The sequence below is a fragment of the Esox lucius genome, chromosome 11 (assembly GCF_011004845.1).
Source record: "Esox lucius isolate fEsoLuc1 chromosome 11, fEsoLuc1.pri, whole genome shotgun sequence".
Lineage (NCBI taxonomy): Eukaryota > Metazoa > Chordata > Actinopteri > Esociformes > Esocidae > Esox > Esox lucius.
Genome location: NC_047579.1, coordinates 47,272,270 through 47,294,465, shown reverse-complemented (window position 1 = coordinate 47,294,465; position 22,196 = coordinate 47,272,270). Strand labels below are relative to the sequence as shown.

At 45.3% G+C, this 22,196-nt stretch overlaps 1 protein-coding gene across 4 annotated transcripts in view; it reads left to right on the top strand.

Moving 5' to 3' along the window:
- Window positions 1–1,648, top strand: part of olfm2a (olfactomedin 2a) — a 98,053-nt gene extending 96,405 nt beyond the window's left edge. For 3 of the 4 annotated variants that reach the window (XM_029123299.2, XM_029123298.2, XM_029123300.2), the window contains exon 6: window positions 523–1,645. In XM_029123299.2, coding sequence (XP_028979132.1) covers window positions 523–1,197 — 675 coding nt within the window. In that variant the 3' untranslated portion in view covers window positions 1,198–1,645. Of the gene's footprint in view, window positions 1–522 lie in introns of all 4 variants that reach the window. The other variant, XM_010901192.5, reaches the window with a different exon arrangement.
- The last annotated feature ends 20,548 nt before the right edge of the window (window positions 1,649–22,196 follow it).

Sequence of the window (22,196 nt, the reverse complement as noted above, 5' to 3'; positions counted from 1 at the left end):
AGTCCACACAACGTTTCACTCCTACACAGGAGATCAATAACCTTGTAGGCACTGGATGTATACCACACACACACACACTCACACACACACTTGGCCCAGAGCAGGGCAGAAGGCAGGTTATTATACAACATCCGACAAGTAATGGCTGCTACATTGAAACAGAACTAGCAAATCTGTCATTCTGTCCTTGACTAAGGCAGTTAACCCGAAATGCTCCCAGGTCACCACCCTAAATGAATGTAAATTAAATTGTTCTCAGTCATAATTACCAGGTGAAACAGGGGTTGAAAAAGTACACCCTAACCTATCTGCACAGCCCCACCTTCCTCTCCTCTCCCTCCCTCTCATTGTCCCTCTCTCTTACTACACGCCAAAACCTTTCCTTCTTTCTGTCTTTCTCCATTCCCTCTCTCATACACCCCTAAACTACATTTTTCTACTTAAAGTACTTTTTTTTCTGTCTCTCTCTCTCTCTTTGTACACCTTTAACCCCCCCCCCCCCCCACCTCCTCCCCTCTCCAGGTGTGGTCCATGGATGGCTACTATAAGGGCCGACGTGTCCTGGAGTACCGCACCCTCAATGACTTCACGAAGGGTCAGAATTTCGTCCAGCACCTGCTGCCCCACCCCTGGGCGGGCACTGGCCATGTGGTCTACAACGGCTCCTTGTACTACAACAAGTACCAGAGCAACATCATCGTCAAGTTCCACTTCAGGTCCCGCAGCGTTCTGGTGCAGCGCAGCCTGAGTGGGGCGGGCTACAACAACACCTTCCCCTACTCCTGGGGGGGCTCCTCGGACATCGACCTGATGGCCGACGAGACCGGCCTGTGGGCGGTCTACACCACCATCCCCAATGCCGGCAACATCGTCATCAGCCGGCTGGAGCCGCAGAGCCTGGAGGTGCTCCAGACGTGGGACACGGGTTTCCCCAAGCGCAGCGCCGGGGAGTCCTTCATGATCTGCGGCACGCTGTATGTCACCAACTCCCACCTGGCCGGGGCCAAGATATACTTTGCCTACTACACCAACACGTCAACCTACGAGTACACGGACATACCCTTCCACAACCAGTACTCCCACATCTCCATGATGGACTACAACCCCCGGGAGAGGGTGCTGTACACCTGGAACAACGGACACCAGGTGCTCTACAACGTCACCCTGTTCCAGGTCATCAACACCGCCGGGGACTAGGGACGGCAGGGTCGGCGGTGTCAACTCACACTGGAGGACCGGCCTGTTGGAATGGCTGGAGTGGACGAAGGCGGAATTTAACCAACCGGAAGCCCATTCCAGTCGTCACCATCATCCGCGCCTCCTTCACCCCGCGCCTCCATGGAGAGACACCCGGAGCTAGCCTGGTCCGAGGTTTGTCGTGCCGTGTTTGACGACTCTCAGCGCGACAGTGAGCGTAGGGGTTGAAAAGACGGCACTAACAGACCTGGGACAGGCTGACCCAGAGTCAGGCAAAACACATCTAGCAACCATACTGCTGTTATGGACGAGGGGGACAAGGGGGTGGGCACAGCTGGGTGGACGGACAGGCGGATGGAGGCTCAGACTTTTTTAAAGCATTTCAATCTTCTTCATAGAGTGCTACTATTCACATTCTGAAAAAAATTCCACTCTGACAGTAAGGTCAGTGAAGATATACTGACTGGGGTGGGGGTGGGGTGGGGGGGCTTTGATTTTATTTTCTGTGATGAGTAAGCATGGTTCTTTTTATTTGTGATGAGAAATAAATATAAACCTTTACCATTTAAGACTTTGTCCTTCATTCTGCTCTGTTCTCTAGAGTATAATGCTATATGTCAGCCATTATTGTCTTTGGCAGCTTGAATAACATTTCCTTTAAAGTATTTATTTTCTAAAGAAATAACCTGGCTATATGAAGGTTTCACCTCATAGTTAAAATACAGCCACGATATTGTTTGGTCCAAGGTGATCTATCTGAGAAAGAGTGGCCATGAAAAAAGGTGAAGAGGGATTGGAGTGTGAAAGAGAGAGAAAAAGAGGAAGAATGGAGGATCGTAATCGAGATGTGACAGCTATAGCATTGAGGCAGAGAAACTAGGCCCCAGGCTACACCAATGCCTGCTGTTGTTGTTTGCCTCTGTCTTGCTCCAATCTGCTTCCATCTTCTTTAAAGTGCACAGCTCTTTTTCAGTCCTCTCTGCAACAGTCCACAGACAGTGACACCACCTGCATAAAATACGGACCTTCAGACAGTTCCTGTTTATTCAATGCGCATAGAAACCAGCTGCCAACTAAATATTTCTAAGAACATCCTTGGCCTTTTTGGATTATCTCTGAAAAGTCGGAAGGCTTTGGATGTAGCAAGGCTTTACTTTGTTGTCATTTTATTCATTTATTCAGGATGAGAAGAAATCAGATCTCTTTTTAGAAGAAAGACCTGGTTGACCCAAAAGAATACATCCGGAGAAGGAGCTGGTGAGGGGTAGCTGGGTTACTACGGTGATGACCTTTCTATCTGTCAGCCATGATGCTGTATAGGACCAGGATGGTAGAGGAGGGTTGACATTTCTCTAGCGGAAGGACGTATGGGAACGGAGGACTACGCTGAAACTCACACTATGACCACAAAACACAAAGGAAATGTCTCTATAGTGTTCTAATGTCACATGAAGACAAAGCTTAGTTATGGGTCTGTCACTCCCAGCTTTGCTTAAAATTGCACCCACAGAGCTACAGTATGGTCAATGTAATGTACTTTATAGAGAATACGGGGCCATTTTAGATTAATGTCCAGACAGATTACGCAGAGTTAACACAGGCAGTACAATTCTGGTACTTGTTCAACCAACTGATATTTTGACCAATCAGATGAGATTATTTCATATCAAATCTATTTCGGGCCCCTTAGTAATTGGTCAAAGTGTAGAAATGTTTTTAATTGGGCTGCCTTAGTAAATCCAGCTTAAAAGAGGCTGTGTTTCATCATATGGTCTAATCTAATTGTTCCCCCGTTTGAGTGGAGAGGAAAGGGATGTACAGCTGTGATGCAATGTTAGGAATAATTGTGCGTGAAATTATTTTGGGATCCAGATAGTTGGACATTTTAAACACGCACACATATGCACACACTGTAACTATATTAACCACGCATAAACCTGCTCCTACATTTTCAAAACGTTTTTATCCTAAATGCCGCTAAACAATTCTATCCACTCAAAATACATTATAGCCAATGTTTTTTTTTTCCCCCGATTAGCCCTTTTCAACAAGCCTCTGCTTCACTGAGAGGACGTCGCACCATGAGGTGGCCCTGCCAATTGAGAGCAGCAGGCCAGGATTTAGTCAAGCAGAAATGGGTTTGATCTGCACAGCAACGTGTTCTGGGTGGAGGAAGATGACACCTGATCCAGAAACCGCCAGTCCATAGCCGGACCCATTCCATCAAAGTCAAGCAGAACACACAATCGGACTGACAATCTCGGCCAACTCCCTCTATCCAGGGCACCACCGCTGAGCAAATCAAACACTTCACACATCTGAAAGTGATATCCTGAAAAGTTCCCTCTCTACAAATGGATGGATATCCGAAGTCTTAACGTAGCGTTAATGCAATGCACCTAACTGTGAAGAAAAAGTTTGTGCTGCGGAGTGACGAAGTATGCCTCAGAGATTAAAGCCTAGCTGCCAATAAGCATGCATGTCTTCTCTCCCTCCGATAAAGTCAAGGAAATGATGGGAGTGTGTAAAGGAGGAGGGCTGAGCTCAACGGAGTTCTAGTTCTGTCCGCTCCGGACCTGTGGAGCCCAGAGACGTGTGAAAGCCCGATCCCATCCGTTACGTCACGATCATGCATGTTCCCTACGGAGAACTAGAAGTCTCATCTATGTGTATGAAGCTGCCTAGCTGTTTATCTGCAGTCCAAGCTGGAGTGGGAAAGATGCACCGATGTTTAATTAAGACTCACATTGCTGTATGCAGGCTCTGACAGCTGCTTTATATCTGGCCAATTACATCACTAGTTATACTGTGCCTGCTATCCTGGACGCAAGGCAGCATACAGCAGGATAGGGACACATAAACGCAGCAAAGTCCTCCTAAGAGGGTCCTTACACTGTTCTATCCACTCAGCCATCCTCTGGTTATTTACATTATGCATTTAGCAGATGCTCTTTTCCAGACAGAATGCATTCGTTTTCATACTTTTCCATAGTGGACCCTCTGTGGGAATCAAATCCACAATCCCTGGCATTGCCAAGAACCGTGCTCTACCAAGCACCAAGGACCTTGCTCTACCAAGTACCAAGGACCATGCTCTACCAAGTACCAAAGACCATGCTCTACCAAGTACCAAGGAGCGTGCTCTACCAAGTACCAAGGAGCGTGCTCTACCAAGTACCAAGGAGCGTGCTCTACCAAGCACCAAGGACCTTGCTCTACCAAGTACCAAGGACCATGCTCTACCAAGTACCAAGGAGCGTGCTGTACCAAGGACAGTGCTCTACCAAGTACCAAGGACCATGCTCTACCAAGGACCATGCTCTACCAAGTGAGACACACGGGACCAATATGGGATTATTCTTCTACTCGATACGTGCACTCCTCTCTCTCTCTCTCTCTCTCTCTCTCTGTCTCTCTCTCCCTGTCTCTCTCTCTCTCTCTCTGGGCTGAGAGCTGAGTTGGACGGCCTGAGTTTCTTTTTATTTCCATCTTTCCATGCATGGTTTAGTTATTTTCAGTGCTTGAATAAGATACAGGTATGATATATAATAAGGTATTTCTTGTTAGAGTTGGTGGGGATGGCGACCCACTTGGGGATTCCACCCTTTGTCCCTTCAGTATGGCTTCAGGTGTCTTACTGAAGCTAATGTCACTGTGGAGGAACTTTTTTTTTTACCACAGGAGAGCTGTGAAAATGTTTCTTATGTGTCTTTGTGGTGGAAGGGAAATGGGGGCCTGTGGCCTCTGATGAACAGGATCGGGGGGGGGGGGGGGGGGGTTCCTGGATCAGGATTTTGTTAAAGCTGTTAAACTGGACACTCTGCTGTGCTGTTACAGAGGACTGTGGGGTTGGACAAGAGTGTGAAGAAGCATTACTGCTTGACGAAATCTGTTGGTGCTGTGGCGACAGCTAAAGTCTTTGGGATATGTTGTAAGGTTAAGAGAAAATGAAAACAAAGATGATTATCGTGCCTCACAGGGTATGTTTTTCACTTTGTCGGATTCCCCTGTGTGCTTTTCTGTCACCTCTCCCTCTTATTAGAGGGCTTGGGTATTAGAAGCAATTAAACAGAAAAAGCTTCACATTTTTCTACCGGAAACAAATAGCGCTGAGGCTAATGAGGCTAATTGACTGGGTATGTGGTGGGAGGGGCAGCATGTACTCAGTCATGTTACTAATGTCAGTGGCTGGCGTCGCAAACATAGACGTCAACTGAATTTGAGGCAATGACACAAGGAGGGGAATTAAATAAGCAAAATGTATTCAATGGCTAGCAACACTGTTATACCTACGCAGGTGTTTTCGGTCCCGTCTACAAAAAACCCAGTAATTGATTGCGTGTGTTGGTCAGAACAGGTACATTTTCAGAACTTTAAATGTCTTTCTCAGTTTTTCGAAAAACCACATGTAAGGCCTGTGTATGACCCCCACCCATCTTTAGAGGAGTCCAACACAGGTCAGGAAAATATGCAGTTGTTCCCCTTTAACAGTGCTGTGGACCTGATCCAGCCCACACCCCGGCTCCACGGGCTCATTAGGCAGTGATTTGTGAAGGACAGTAAAGCTGCAGTGATACTCTGGACCACAGCCATGGGTCATTTGGTTTTATACTGGTGATGTTCCGACATGGCATACTTCACTGAGGCAATAAAGATGTTGAATGATACACGGTGATGTGGCAGGCTGAGCTGTAGGTCAGTGGACAGGGTTGAGGACTAAACTGTGTGAGGAAGCATCCAGGGTCAGGGTTGAGGATCGGGGGGGGCCGAGGTTGTGGACATGAAGCTTGAATAAGAGTTAAGGTTCTATTGTAGTAGGTGGTCAAATAAAGGGCTTTATAAAAATGGAGCTACAATAAAATGGATTTTTAGAAGGGTTGGACCGAGTGGGAATTGAATACCACAATTCAGTCATTGCATGTGGTGTGTTGCACCAATCAAGCTCAAATGTTATAATGCAATAAAAGAAGTGACAGGTGAAATCGCCGCTAACATTGTTTTTCACGGATGTGGTGCTGGCGTCCTCGTGCTGAAGGTTCTGTAAACGCTATTCAGTCTCAACAAGAAAAGGGTGGTTTAAATGTCCTCTGTGACGTGTCTCCCCTGCATGAACAGCTGGGCCACCGGTGGATATCCGGTCAGATGTGGTGCCTGCAACGCTGGTCCTCCAGATGTACAGGGGCGTCACGTAGAGGTTGGACTGTGACTGTGACAGTCGAGTGGCCTGAAGAGCCGCCAGCAACAGGGTTGATTGAGGTACACACCATCTTCATCAGCCCGCTGAAGGACCATTAGAGGCAGTTAAAACCGTCACGGCACCATTAGGACTCCTACCACATGGAATACTGACAATCCGGCGGTTATTTTCGGTCCCTGGTTCTGCTCTGTCCACATCAACAGCTATTAATTTGGATGCAGAAGAAATAAATGTCTTTCAATCATGAAACCCTCCCTTCTCGCTCCCACAGTGTCTCTCCCTCTCTTATTTCCTCTCAGACAATGCATCACCAGCAAGGCACAAAAGTGAATTCCTTCTCCCTGACCAAACCATATATTTCTATGGCATGGCAGGGTGTGGTATATTATGTTCAACAATACCTCCCACTACCTCCCAGCAGTGCCTTTCATGAACGAATGCTTGCGATTGTAAAAATAGTTTTTCTTCACTTTAGATTTTCATTATAGCTACTTACCACAGGTAATGTGTATTACCTATTACTATATTGTGTGTTTAGTGCGTAGATCTTAAGATAGACTAGCTATCTGTAAGTCACTCTGGATAAGGATATGCTAAATGACTAAAATGCAAATGTAAAATGTGTTGAAAAAAGTTTCAATGTTTATATTTTTCAATAATTAGAAATTCATGTAAGTAAAGTATTATTCAAATGAATGTAACAGAGCAAGGGAAATCTTCAGGTCACTACAGAGTCTTAAAAGAGGCCTGGGTAAGAACAACATTTTATGAATTAAAAACCAAAAACATGGTTTTAGATAAAAATGTTAAATACACATGAACAATTTGTACTGCAGAGAACCAGTCTATGAATTACATATTGTGCCAATCTGTTTAAACATTGTTACAGTTCTATTAACAATTTGAAATATACGTGAGATAAGAGGCTGTTCTCCGCAGCAAAATGGCAGTGTTAACGTGTTATTTTTCAATGTAACCTTTCTAGTGTAGTCTCAGTTGCTATATGTTCACTCAACTGAGTAAATAAATGTAGATAACCACTGCTGAGTGGAAAAGTGTCTGTTTTGCTCGGTTGAGTGGAGAGTAAAATGTTCTGATCAAAACCACACACATCACAATCCTTTTCCCTGAACAGTAGATATAATAATACTAATAATAATAATAGTAAAAATACACCTTCCTAAACATATCAAATCAGTTTTTTTGTACGTGTAACTGAAATGGTTGCTCAATGTATATAGTGTATAAACAGTCTCTTTACAGCTTTGTCCTACCAGGCTGTTATTCTGATGCAGGTTGCAGATTCATTTAATTACAACTTTGGATATGTTTTATCTTTAACCTGGATATCAACAAAATTGTTGTCAACGATATACATATCCAGTGTTACAAATATTACAGATTGTCATTGCGTAAAGCAAAAATTGGTAAATTCACTTACACTAATGAAGTACAGTATGACCACACTAAGCTCAGTGTTGATGCAACACTAAGGAGTGGACTAGTATACAGACAGCTCAGTGCTGACTTTAACACTAAGGAGTGTACCAGTATACAGACAGCTCAGTGCTGACTTCAACACTAAGGAGTGTACCAGTATACAGACAGCTCAGTGTTGACTTTAACACTAAGGAGTGTACCAGTACACAGACAGCTCAGTGTTGATGCAACACTAAGGAGTGTACCAGTATACAGACAGCTCAGTGTTGACTTTAACACTCTCACTGTTGAGTCATCACTAGAGAATGTGCTGAGTCAGGGGAAGACAACGAGTAGAAGGGGGGAGAAAGAATCAGTTTCCTTCTGCTTCACTCTTCTCCCTCCTCCCCCAGTTCCATTCCGTGACAAATGAGGACGTTTTCAGGGAGCAAATGGGAAGAATTTGTCAGAGGCAGGACCACAGGGGCTTTTGACATGGGGAGGAGCCTCCTGGTCAGTCAGTCGAATGCTTCTCTATTGACAAAAGTTTTTTTTTGTTTTTTTTCTTCAGGCATGTAACTCCTCTGAGAGAACTCCTCGGTCAATTTGACTGGACTCAGAAACGGGTTGGGCTACAGACACACCTGATTCGGACATCATTTATATGACAGCAGTGGTAGGGGTCTCACACTGAAACGTTAAACATTTTTAGTTTGAGTCACACCGCTGTTTGACTAAAACATGGAACTAAGTGGGCATGTCTGTCTCGGCCTTTGTCTTCCTCTTTCTCTGGCTCTCACATTCTCTGGCCGTGTTTCTCTCACTCTCCGTGGCTTTCACTCACAAACGCGCACGAACACACACGCACCTACAGTAATGCGTTCAGTGGTCTTCTATGCGGTTTGGGGTTTCTGTAAGTGAATTCGCTCTCCCCCCTACGCAGGCCTGTTGTTTAATTCATGTCCATAGAACAGCATAAGGATCCCTTTTTAAACTCTGCATTAATCTTCATTATGAATTCCCAAAATGAACTGACCATACTTCACCACCGCGCATGAAAACACTGATTCTTGACATTTAATAATGTTTTACATACATTTCTGTGGTATACATCACAGACAAGTATGAAGTCAAGTCAATATTTTGTATATAGATTTTGTGATTGAGCTAGAACTCCCATGCTAAGCATTCTGGGTGGGAAAGGGACTTCAAAATAACCATCTAATAAATATGCTTAGGCATTCTAAAGTGGCCCACAGTGTCTCCTGGGAAATGGTGTCTTAACTCACCCCCTCTGGCACTGGAGAGCCTTGCTGTTGCCACCCACCACAAAGTAAAGGTGTTTTAAAACACTTCTCCCCCCACTTTATCCCACATAAACATTGCAGGAGACACACCACGCCTCATTAATATGCAAATTGGGGCTAGGCCGCTTTCACGGTGCTTTACTGATCCTGTTATTAAATTAATGTAAGCGCATGCAGAAGAGAGGGAGTTGGCTGAGGCAGTCGATGGGTTTTCCTTCTGTCGGTGCATATCAATGAGCCTTTATCAATTTTAAATTCATCACGGCAGGAGCCCTGTCAACCATGGAGACAGAGGGAGACGGAGGGGAATGTCTCCTGGCTCGGCTTGGCACGGCTCTGTTCTGCCCCACGCCACCCGGCTGTCACCAGCGAGCCAGGGCCAGCACCACCGCACTGCCGTCACAGCCACTCACAGAGCCTTCCATCACCCCAGCCGCCCAGGGATACCACTGCACACTCCCAGCCGCGCGGCCCCCCCTCTCTGGCCGGCTGCCCGGTCCCGTCCCCGTTGCCAAGCCCTTCTCCGTGGCTTTGCTCTGGTTGCGTTGCCGCGTCCACTCGGACCGGGCTGCTTGATCAAGTGGCGACGGCAGCAGCAACAGGTGTTATTAAGCTGTCACGGTGCAGTCACTGAGGTGCAGATGGGACTAAACACTGCACTGACAGGTTAGCAGAGTCATCTGCCATCCACTAAATGCAGGCCATCACACGCAGGCACAGCACTCTCCCCGGCATGTAGGTATGGAGTAATCTGGTCCAGAGCCCTTATAGCAAAAGAAGCTGTCATAGAAATGATGGATTGGCATTATTTATATTCTCCCTCTCTATCTCTCTCTCACACACCCACACACACCCACACACACACCCACACACACACACATAGACACTACCTGTCCATATGCCACAAACCATTCTAAACGCCTGACAGGTGGAGGTCGATTCAACAAACAGGGGTCAGTCAGACAGAGCAGGAGGGGGAAGGGGAGGAGTGATGCGGCAGACAGGAGGTGTGTGTGTGTGTGTGTGTGTGTGTAAGACTTTGCTGTTTGTTTTTCCTCCCTTTATTTGTGTTTGGGGTTGACCTTGGGCAAACGTCTGGAGTGTGGGACATCAGCAAACCGTTAGCAATCGTTAGAGCAATTACTAGGAAAACATGAGGCCACGGGGAACAATTCTACGCTTTGTGTTCCCAGTCTTCCACAGGAGAACGTAGAGGAACAAAGACACCAAGAAAACATAGAAAGGATATGGAGAAAGAGAAAATGGAGGAATACAAAAATAGGGGTAAAGGGGAGTAATCAAGGCAGGGAAGAATGAAGGGAGGGAACATACGCAGAGACTGCAGCTTGAGGAGGGACCGTGGATACACAGCGGCTGGTAGGTGGGAGACCAGGCTGGGGTCTGGGGAGGAATACCAAAACGAGGAGTGTGGAGAACAGGAGGACAGCGCTGCACGTACAGGCTTACAGCACTGTGGAGAGGAAGGAGGCGATTTCACTTCTACCACATCGACATTCAAACACTGTATTTTAATCCTCTCAGGCGTGAATTTCAAACAACCGACTGTCAACTCTTCTCCCCCTTTTCACTCGTATCGGTGTGTTCAGAGACGCGCTGCTCTGGGGACCGAGTCCAGGTTGATAAGCAGCTAGAGCCGAGGTGGAGAAGGTCACCAGACCCACTGTGTGGAAACTAACCGCTGGTCAATTCAATTTCTTTAGGGACAGGTGGCCCAGCGCTGCAATCTGAGCATTTTATATAGCAGGCGACTCCTGTTGGCCAGTTTACTTAATCACACCAGGGGAGGGTGGAGGGGAAGAAGCACGCAGACGGGGGGGGGGGGGGGGGGGGGGGGGGGGGGGGGGGGGGGTGGGGGGGGGGGGTGGGGGGGGGGGGGGGTATCTACAATTGTCTGGAGAATCTTAATTTCCGGGTTTCTCCGATTTTAATCACTGATTCAACTGCATGGTGACAGATTGAGCCGTGAGGGCAGGGCGGGAACATGAGAGAGAACACTTCCATAAACATGTTCAGCAACGCTTCAGCACTAAGACAAACTAACCAACACCACCGGGACAGAGGAACACACATAACGTGGCTGCCTCCTCCCAGAACCATTTATTATGCACACAGACTGGTTTGGATTTGACTCTCAGAGGAACAGTAAACACAGGCCCATGCTGGGGGGTGAGACAGTGTCACACCACACTCCATCAGTGGACTCCTCCAGAGGAGAGCCTACAGCACCCCATGTCTGGGGGACTGGAAGAGACAGAGAGAGGAAGAGAAAAGGGGGGGGGGGAGAAAGGGAGGGGAAATGGGAGTCCGACAGAGCCTGATGGCAGTGACAGAGAGCAGGGCTCATGTGGTCATCTGTCAACCAGGAACAAAATGAAAGATTTAGCGCCCATGCAGGCATATGGTCACGTTAAATTCAACCCCTTGTCATATCTTTCGCTTTCACACAATTTCTCTCTCCCTCTATGCCTATTATCTCTATGTCTTTGTCGCTCTCTTTAAAAGTTATTCATGTTGAGCTGCAGTAAGACTTTGATTATGCAATGGCTGCACATAAATGTTGTGACTAGAGCGTGTGAAGCCCTGGAGTGGCTAAGCAGGACACTAACGGTAGGTCAGAACCATGACAGGGACACCTTGGGTTGCTCTATGCAAAGCCAGGGTTTCTACTCAAAACATTGATCTCTAATCAACTACATGAAAGGATACTTTTGGAAAAGGTTCTTTAGAATCTGCAGTGGGTAGGCAGCCTGGCCATCGCACGGACAATGTAAATACACTTATTTAACGAGGCACGGTTCTGACATCCCACAGTTAATATCCTATAACCCCTCCCCACATACACACAACACTCAACTGGACAATTCTTGCACCTTCCATATTTTTTTTGTAATTTATGCTCAGTCCACTATTCTCATTGTTTTCATTTCTTTTGTAAATTGCTAACAGACCAGAACAAATTCCTAGTTTGTTGTGAAACTTGGCAATAAAAATCTTTCCGATTCTGATCCTCTCTCAATCACTATAAACACAAGCTGGTACATGTTTCACTATTTTACATCAGCAGTGCACATTAAAACCTATACATAAACATATACTGTGTATAAAACATATACAGTATATACACAAACCAAAAGAACTGAATGACCCAGGAAGCTATACAGTCCAGGAGGCAGCAGGCCCAGCTCCAGGATTAAATAACTGAGGGGGCATTTATTTTATCAATGGGGGCACATATCAAGTTCATAAATCATTTGCAGTGTTTAAGGGGAAACAAAACTGGGAGCTCACAGATTCTATCTGGGGAGGCAATGCCCGGCCTTGCTTGGGAGGCAGGCATTTAACATGGGTCTTCAACCACGGGTTCCAGACCGCATTACTTCCTGTGGCTGTATCACTTCCTGTCACCTTGATATAGTTAAAGGTTTTATGTTCATTCAGTTGTTTAGTGAGTGGAAAGTGAGAAAACAAGTTAGAGACAAAGACAGAAAGTCGGAGAATGGAGGAACATGCAGTTTCTCTGGCAGTGGTGTACACTGGAGAAAATCAATGCACAATCCACATGAACGAATCTGCAACTGCTATCAAACTCTACTGTCTATAATAATCACATTGACGCCACAGACGGTATGCTAACATAACAGGAAAATGTATTCAGTCATTTGGTTGATTAATGAATCAGTTGGACACAGCTGCTTGTTGCGCAAACCAATAATCAATACTTTCAGAGTTTTGGCGGCCAACACAGATAAACCACGCTAGCTAATGAATCGGCTCAAATCAATGTTTGAACAGAGACTATGGGGGGACAGCAACGGGGAAAAGACTGAGGGACAAACATACGGATAAAAGGTTGGGATGAGCGGCACTACGGAACAGAAGAGGGGATGATGAAATGATTGCAGGGTTTAGAGGTATCAAGAAAGAGAGGAAATGGACTGAACTGTACAAGCACCGCAGCTCTGTGTGCAATCAATCCTTTTCAATCATTCATCTCTCTCTATTCAACACTCAAGACCACTAGCATAGGACAACATTAATACGACTCGAGCAAATTTGCAAGCATGAGGTTGTACTGTTACACATGCACGTGTACGCACTCACAATCACACAAATGATTGTTTGTGAAGTTCACCAAAAAAAAGGCAGCTGAAGAGTAGGAGGCTACTTGAAGCCGGGTGTTTCCATGGAGATGTAGCCTGGATCACTGATATGACGAGAGGCTCAGCCAAAGAGGTTAGAGGTCATCCTGTGTTATATAGTTCTCGTCAGACAACTGTCGTCTCATTATCACAGGGTTCACACCACATCGCTCTCGCTGTGTCTCTTTGTGTACAGCAGATTTGAGGAAATAAATGCAGTGTGTCTTTTGTAGGGTCGAGGGGCGGTGTGGAGGAAAGGAGAGAGCGAGTGAGAGAGAGAGAGGGAGGGGTGGAAGGGATGAGAGAGGGGGTGGAAGGGATGAGAGAGGGGGTGGAAGGGAAGTGAGAGTGGGAGGAAGGGATGAGAGAGTGGGTGGAAGGGATGAGAGAGGAAGTGGAAGGGATGAGAGAGGGGATGGAAGGGATGAGAGAGGGGTGGAAGGGAAGTGAGAGTGGGAGGAAGGGATGAGAGAGTGGGTGGAAGGGATGAAAGAGGGGGTGGAAGGGATGAGAGAGGGGATGGGAGGGATGAGAGAGGGGATGGAAGGGATGAGAGAGGGGTGGAAGGGATGAGAGAGGGGGTGGAAGGGATGAGAGAGGGGGTGGAAGGGATGAGAGAGGGGATGGAAGGGATGAGAGAGAGGGTGGAAGGGATGAGAGAGGTGATGGAAAGGATGAGAGAGGGGGTGGAAGGGATGAGAGAGGGGTGGAAGGGATGAGAGAGGGGGTGGAAGGGATGAGAGAGGGGGTGGAAGGGAATATGAGAGGGGATGGAAGGGAAGAGAGAGGGGGTGGAAGGGGGGAGAGAGGTTGGGTGGAAGGGATGAGAGAGGGGGTGGAAGGGATGAGAGAGGGGGTGGAAGGGATGAGAGAGGGGTGGAAGGGATGAGAGAGAAGGGTGGAAGGGATGAGAGAGGGGGTGGAAGGGATGAGAGAGGGGGTGGAAGGGATGAGAAAGAGAAAAAGGGAAGGATGGAGAGAGTGTCAGCTAACTCTAATGATGTCACTCCTCTAGACATTTATTACCAGACAGGCTGGATCAACTCAACAATGAGAAAAGCAAACATTCAGCTCTGATTCTTCTCCCAGCCTCTTGCTCTCCTTCTTTCCCCCTCTTCTCCTCTTTTGCTCTTTCCTTTCCATCTCATCTCCCTCAAGTTTTACGTTATCCCACCAGTCTCTGTGCAGTGTTCTAACATTGTCAGTGCTGCTGTTAACCTAGTGAAGGTCACTGCTTAAAGGAGGAATCACAAACCTCTGTCTGCCGGGCTTACAGGTGAAGCAGAGAGAGGGGACAGAAAAAGGGTATACAGAGGGCAGAAAGAAAGAGAGCCTGGGGAGGGGAGAGAGGGAAAGGACCAAGCCTGGGATCCTCCTTCAGCACAGGAGGAAAAAAAAGAAGAGGAGGAGTTGGATAGCAGAAAAGGTTATGACAGGTTTGATACTCTGAGGTCTTTACAGACTAAGAGATTGTCTTGGCTTACACCACTGTACACATTAACAGCAGACACTCTGGGTTCACACCACTGTACACATTAACAGCAGACTCTCTGGGTTCACACCACTGTACACATTAACAGCAGACACTCTGGGTTCACACCACTGTACACATTAACAGCAGACACTCTGGGTTCACGCCACTGTACACATTAACAGCAGACACTCTGGGTTCACACCACTGTACACATTAACAGCAGACACTCTGGGTTCACGCCACTGTACACATTAACAGCAGACACTCTGGGTTCACACCACTGTACACATTAACAGCAGACTCTCTGGGTTCACACCACTGTACACATTAACAGCAGTTCTCTGTTAGAAGCATTTACTGCAATATTGTACAAATAGCAGAATCTCCTTGAAATTTTTTGGCACTACCATAATACACTCTTTAGTTGTTATTGTAAATTAAAACTATTAAAAAAATACAAAACTAAGATATCATAATTGGATTGGTCTCCACCCTAAAATAAATCCTAATTTAGTTTCCATGTATCCAATTTCCTTCAAAATTATACAACAAGCTAATTGCTGTTCATTTGTGTTAAATTATAGTAATTCAAATTATTTCAGGATAATGGAAGCAGTTTCTTTTTGTTCCCTGTTGGGAGAATGGCAAAGCTCTCAACCACGAGAACCAATGACAACCAAGAGACAAATCTGAGGACACATCACTGGAGGGGTGTAAAGAAAACTCAGCAACAACTGGCCTCCACTCCACAAGCTAAACTATACAATGAGTGGATATGACCCGAGTGGGTATGACCATGTGCTTGTCTGTTTGCTTGCATGGGTGACTATTTGTGCCCGGTCATACAGGGTTGTGTAGGTGGGCAGGTGTTCAGCAAGCTGATGGCTCGAAGGTAGAAACTGTTTCAGAGCCTGTTAGTATGAGTCCCTATGGTCTGGTAGAGGTCCTGTCTGACCAAAGGTACGTGCCTGGGGTTTGAAGGATGTTTGATAATGCAGCATGCTTTCGTCAGGCAACATTTTGGAGAGACTTTTCTGGATGGGTGGGGGCCCAGTGATGCATTGAGCCATCTTCAACACCCACTGGAGGGCCGTGTGGTCATATGTCCCACACCAGGTCCCAATGCAGCCCATCAGGATACTCAATGCTGGTTCTTCAGACAGGACCCAATGTCGCATGCTAAACTTCTTGAGTCACCTAGTGGAATTGTTGTTTTGCTAACACTGGTGGCATTGACTGACCATGACAAGTTTATGGTTGCGTGGACACAGAGGAACTTGAAACTGCTGAATATCTCTACTGATGTGATAGGGCCACTTTCCCTCCTCCGCTTCTTGAAATGAACAATCATCACCTTTGTTTCATTGACATTAAGGGTGGGGTTGTTGACCGATCACTCCAGTTCGTTTATCTCTTCCATCTAGGATGAGTCCTTATTGATGCCTTTTACTGTACTGTTATCAGGCCTTTAGTTTTTTTACAATCACTTTGGCACTAATTTCAGAACCCTGATATAATTTTCCAAAACTCTAGACACAAAACGGTCATCACTTGTAACGCAGGCTGTCCAATGTTCAACACATTGCATTGTGCATTCATCTCTTTAAAGAAACCTTGCACGGGCGAAATCATTGGTTCAAATAAGTCATTTATCATGAAATACCAGAGGAACATTCATTTAGATCAACCACACAAGATGCTGATGGTTTGACTGTGTAGTTGTTTGTACAACCATTTAATATTGTAGTACACATTTTTGTTTCATTTTGGTACTACACATGAATACCTCACTGTGAAACAATTAGTAGACAGAATACTACATACAGTGGAATCATTGAACAAAATCTGATGAAAATACAATAAACGTTCGGAACGTCATTTATTGATGAAATACAATAAAATCACAACACAGGTGCCTTTGAATCAAAGCAAAAATAATTTGTTACAAAAAACTACAGTAAAATGCCAACTGCAGTGTTCCTCACCTGGCTTACTGTAAAAAGCAAAACAAAAGATTGATTACTGTACAGTACTTCTGTATTTCCATCAACCCTGTCTCGTGGATTTGGCCACAGGTTCTCATCCACATCACAATTGATGTTTTCATCTGGGGAAGAATCTCATCCACATCACAGTTGAACAAACATCTGGGGAAGAATCTTTGGGGCGAATCCAGGCCTGACACTGGTTGCCATGATGTCATTGCATGCCCTATCCATGCCCTGGAGAAGGGTGACTTGCTTGTGAGGGCACCTTTCATATACCTTCCACCTCCATGCGGATAGAAATTCCTCAATCAGGTTAATGAAAGGAGTATGGGGGTAGGTACAGGGTGGTGAACTGTGGATGGACCTGAAACCATGCTTGCCCCATTAGAGCATGGTGGAACCTGACATTATCCCACACAATGACATGGGTCACTCCATCAGCTCTACATGGTGGAACATGACATTATCCCACACAATGCCATGGGTCACACCATCAGCTCTACATGGTGGAACCTGACATTATCCCACACAATGCCATGGGTCACACCATCAGCTCTACATGGTGGAACCTGACATTATCCCACACAATGCCATGGGTCACACCATCAGCTCTACATGGTGGAACCTGACATTATCCCACACAATGCCATGGGTCACACCATCAGCTCTACATGGTGGAACCTGACATTATCCCACACAATGCCATGGGTCACACCATCACACCATGTAAATTATACAGTGAGTGCTGTATATGGGTCAATAATTGCCTAAGACTTGCAGTGTGTTTGCATACCTTTGTTGAGGTTATTTAAACACTCACGGGCAGTAGAAGTAGAACATTTGACTGGCTTGTGCACTAGCTCCATAGAATTCCCAGTGTTAGCTGCAATGTTTCAACAATGTTTTGCCCGCCAGGCTGTCAGAGCCACCATGTGACTGAAAACTATGAATACACAGGGTTAAGAACTAAAGGTAAGCAGACTTTTGAACAGGGGTCAGTAAATTTGTCTCTTTGTTGCCATGTTTTGTTTTATGATTGTGCCATTCTGTTTTGACCTCCAGTTGAATGTGAGACCCATAAGAAATAAAAGACGTGTTTTGCCTGCTCACTGTTTTCTTTACCAATGATACATATATTACCAATAATGAAACATTTTGTACATAGAAGGGTATGCAAACCTTTCAGCACAACTGTATGTCTATGTATTTACAGGTATGTCTGTTTATGTACAGGTATGTCTGTGTATGTACAGGTATGTCTGTGTATATACAGGTAAGTCTGTGTATGTACAGGTATGTCTGTGTATGTCGCATGCTAAACTTCTTGAGTCACCTAGTGGAATTGTTGTTTTGCTAACACTGGTGGCATTGACTGACCATGACAAGTTTATGGTTGCGTGGACGCAGAGGAACTTAAAACTGCTGAATATCTCTACTGATGTGATAGGGCCACTTTCAGGTATGTCTGTTTATGTACAGGTATGTCTGTGTATGTACAGGTATGTCTGTTTATGAACACGTATGTCTTTCCATGTACAGGTATGTCTGTGTATGTACAGGTATGTCTGTGTATGAACAGGTAGGTCTGGGTATGTACAGGTATGTCTGTGTATGTACAGGTATGGCTGTGTATGTACAGGTATGTCTGTGTATGCGCTTGTATGTCTGTGGATGCGCTTGTATGTCTGTGGATGTGCTTGTATGTCTGTGGATGTGCTTGTATGTCTGTGGATGTGCTTGTATGTGTTTATCTGTTCAAAATGATTTGTAGGAATATATGGGTGGGTCCAAAAAATCTGGTGGAGCTGTGCGCAGTGTGAGTGAAGTGAGAACAGGAATGAGAATGAGACAGTGTCATGGTGTGGTGGCTGAGTGAGAGATTGAGGTTGTTCTGCCTCCTGATCTTCATTATGTGTTGAGAAACTCAAGTATAGGGACTGTCAAAGCCTGAAAATGACACACACACACAGACACACACAAACACACACACAGCCAACCATCTAATCAACGTCTTCCGTACATCTGAATGCTGAAAGCAGATGACATTATTGGGACAGAATTCAAAGAAAACAGCAGAGTATATAAAGACCTTTTTAAATCCTTTTCTGACACAGCCAGGATTGAAAAAATACCAACAATGTTTTAATGATTCATACTGCATGCATTTGACTTCATTCCATACTCATTTTGTTCTAGATTGTTCTTTCTTCAGCTGGCTGCCATCTCCGTTTCATTACATCGTTAGTTGTATAATTGAATGAAGTAATGAGCAGACAAATGCAGATGAAAAACTCCCAGTGGAAACACTCTGTGTTCGCTCTCGTGTGTAAAAGTTGTCTGTAGTAAACGAGTCCGGTGTGGGTCACAGTGTTGTTCTGGGCCAAAGGGGGGAAATTCAATTACGTGTTCAACTCTGCGTCTGCCCCTCAGGTAGTTCAGAGTGGCAACGTCATGATTTAAACATGAGCAGCCACTTACATCTGCTTTATTGTAGTCATTTACATAAAACTGAGACCTGCTGCTTCCAGTTGTAGCCGCACACCAACGGGGGGGGGGGGGGGATTCACACTGCCACAAGAGACACAACTACGTGGCCCACTTTAAATTACATTAAATTACAGTTATTGATTTCAAATGCCTTCATAATCCGCTTCATAAGCAGGTCATAAGACTGTTGAAACATCTATATTATGCTTTGTAAATAGTTAAAAACGTGCCAAACTGAGTGACATCAATGTCAATGTGACCTAAGATCAAATACGACATAGACCTATAACCTATAAAAGTACCACTTCTAAAAGCTTGGAAATTGACACAAAAAGCATTTATAACATTGTTATGTATTTTGGTGAAGCATTGCAACGGCATGATTGTGGGATCGATTCCCGAGGACCACCCATTTTAACGTTTTCACCAACAACTGCAAGTCACTTTGGATAAGACCATCTGCTTAAAGGTATATTTCAGCAATAAGCCTTAAGATGATGTGCTTGTGTGTCTTTGTTACGCCTGGTGTATATGTAATGTTGCACTGCTTTCAGTTAATATAGGGGCTCTATACCCTCTACAGGGTGCTGGAGGGTTCATGGGAGTTTGCCCAACCAATCCACATGTGTTTTGTGGATTTGGAGAAGGCATTCGACTGTGTCCCTCGCTGCATCCTGTGGAGGGTGCTTCGGGAATATGGGGTCCTGGGTCCTTTGCTAAGGGCTGTCAGGTCCCTGTACAACCGAAGCAGGAGCTTGGTCCGCATTGCCGGCAGTAAGTCAGACTTGTTCCCAGTGCATGTTGGACTCCGGCAAGGCTGCCCTTTGTCGCCGGGTTCTGTTCGTAATTTTTATGGACAGAATTTCTAGGCACAGCCAGGGGCCGGAGGGTGTCAGGTTTGGGGACCACACAATTTCGTCTCTGCTCTTTGCGGATGATGTTGTCGTGTTGGCCCCTTCAAACCAGCACCTTCAGACCTAGGACACACTGGAGGGACTATGACACACTGGAGGTTATGACCATTTTGAATCCCAGTGGGAGCTACTTGCACGAGGGAGAGGCTTTTGAACACAGCCCCAACAGGGTGCAGGTGAAAACAATGAAGCCCCAATGGTGGGGCAACAAAAGCCTCACCATGTGTTGCTATAGCGGCCCTGGGAGTCCAAAGGCCAAGTGACCATCTGCCAGCATCCTTTCTATTTGGCATCTTTTGGTTTTGGGTCGATAAAGGCCTTGGGGTGCCCCCAACTTACTCTGTCTGTGTTCTGTCTTCCCCACTGATACAATTATGTATTATCTTCATTATTTTGCAGTGGCCCTTGACAGCGCTTTTTTTCTTTTAATTTTATTCATGTCTGTACACACAAATCCACAATTGTCTGTGCGATGCAGGTCTCCGGTAAAGGAGTAATGGATGGCAGGTGTGATAGATTTCAAAGGACCTCTTGGCATGCATGAAGTGAAATTAACCTCCCAGCAGCTCTGTTCTCTCCTGCCACATCAGCAGTCACACACGACAGCTATAGATCTAAAACAAAGGGACACAGTATGGGCTTCTCTCAGTTATCTCTTCACTAAGGGAGGCCAGCAGTGCATCTGCCTGAGACACGTGGAAAATAACGTATTGCCCAATCCCTTTCTATGGTAGAGTGCATGTAACTCACACCCTGAAGTGCCTCTTCGCCTATAAAGGCGGTTAGAAATGCTCGCTGCATCAGGTATTGAAGGTAGCCATTTCTGTTTGTGCTACTATGAGCAGTTTGCCCTAGCCAGCTCGATACACATGCCTCCTCATATAAAGGCAGGTGATCCTAATTTAATCTGCTTATCAATTATAGATAAGGGCTTTCTAATTATTACAGTTTGTTGAATTGTTAATAGGTCTGGAATTTAATTGAACGGAAAAGGGAAATTTCATCAGGATTTAAGGCACCACATGTACTGAGAGGAAGAGAATAGACAACATCAGATCCAACCAGAGAACATACCTCTCCCAACCTGGTATTGGCATATAGAGATGATTAATGTGGAATACTATTTAGACCAGCTGATCTCTCTCTAAAGCTTAAGGTACCTTATTGTTCAGCTTCCAAGCAACCACCCACAGGTCCATTTCCGATTTAGTCAGTATTTGGAAGCAGGACTACCTCACCGCAATTGATGGGATTTTTCCTAATGTCTGCAGTGGAGAAAGGCTAAAAAGAAATGTATAAAATATTAACTGTAAATCCCACCCATCCCGTTCCATCCTATCTACTCTTATTGCCAGAAACTTGTGCCAAAAGTGGCAGAAGGTCTGGTAGAATAGTCTGTCAAACGGGCTTTCATTTGACAAACAGGAAGTTGTGAGAAATTCCTGGCACAATAGGCATTAGCTTAATAGGTTTAGGGGCCCACAACACCTTCTCCCAAGTGTCTCTGTAATGTTGTGAGACAGCTGAGTGCACGGCACATCTGAGCTGTCTCAGTACTACAGTGACTCAGGATAAAATGAGACTGTTACTGTTTCATTAAAATGTGTTAATTGTGACCAAAGAAAATATTACTACAGTCTGGAGAGCTTATTAAAGGAACATTGTATTTAACGTTGTAGGCCAGTGCCTGATTAGCTTTTCTTTTGTAAAATGAAGTGGATGGCTTGGGATTTAATTGACAAGTTTGTTAACATGATTCCAGAAATACTGTTTCATTTGGAGCCCAATAGACAGTATTTTATTAGCTAAAATGACAAGGATATTTCCAAGAAAGTCAAACTTCAAGAGGTTGTTGTGCCAGGGTTGTATGTGCTGTGCGCTATAGCCTGAGGATAAGTTTACATAACTTAAAGGAGATATCTCTAATTTGCTCCCATCTTGTGGAAGTTAGTAGATTCCCAGCAACAACGCATCTTGTGAAAGTTAGCAAAATTACAGCCATAAAAACAAAACATTAACCAAGAGCACAAAGTGTTCTATATGCCATTCATTC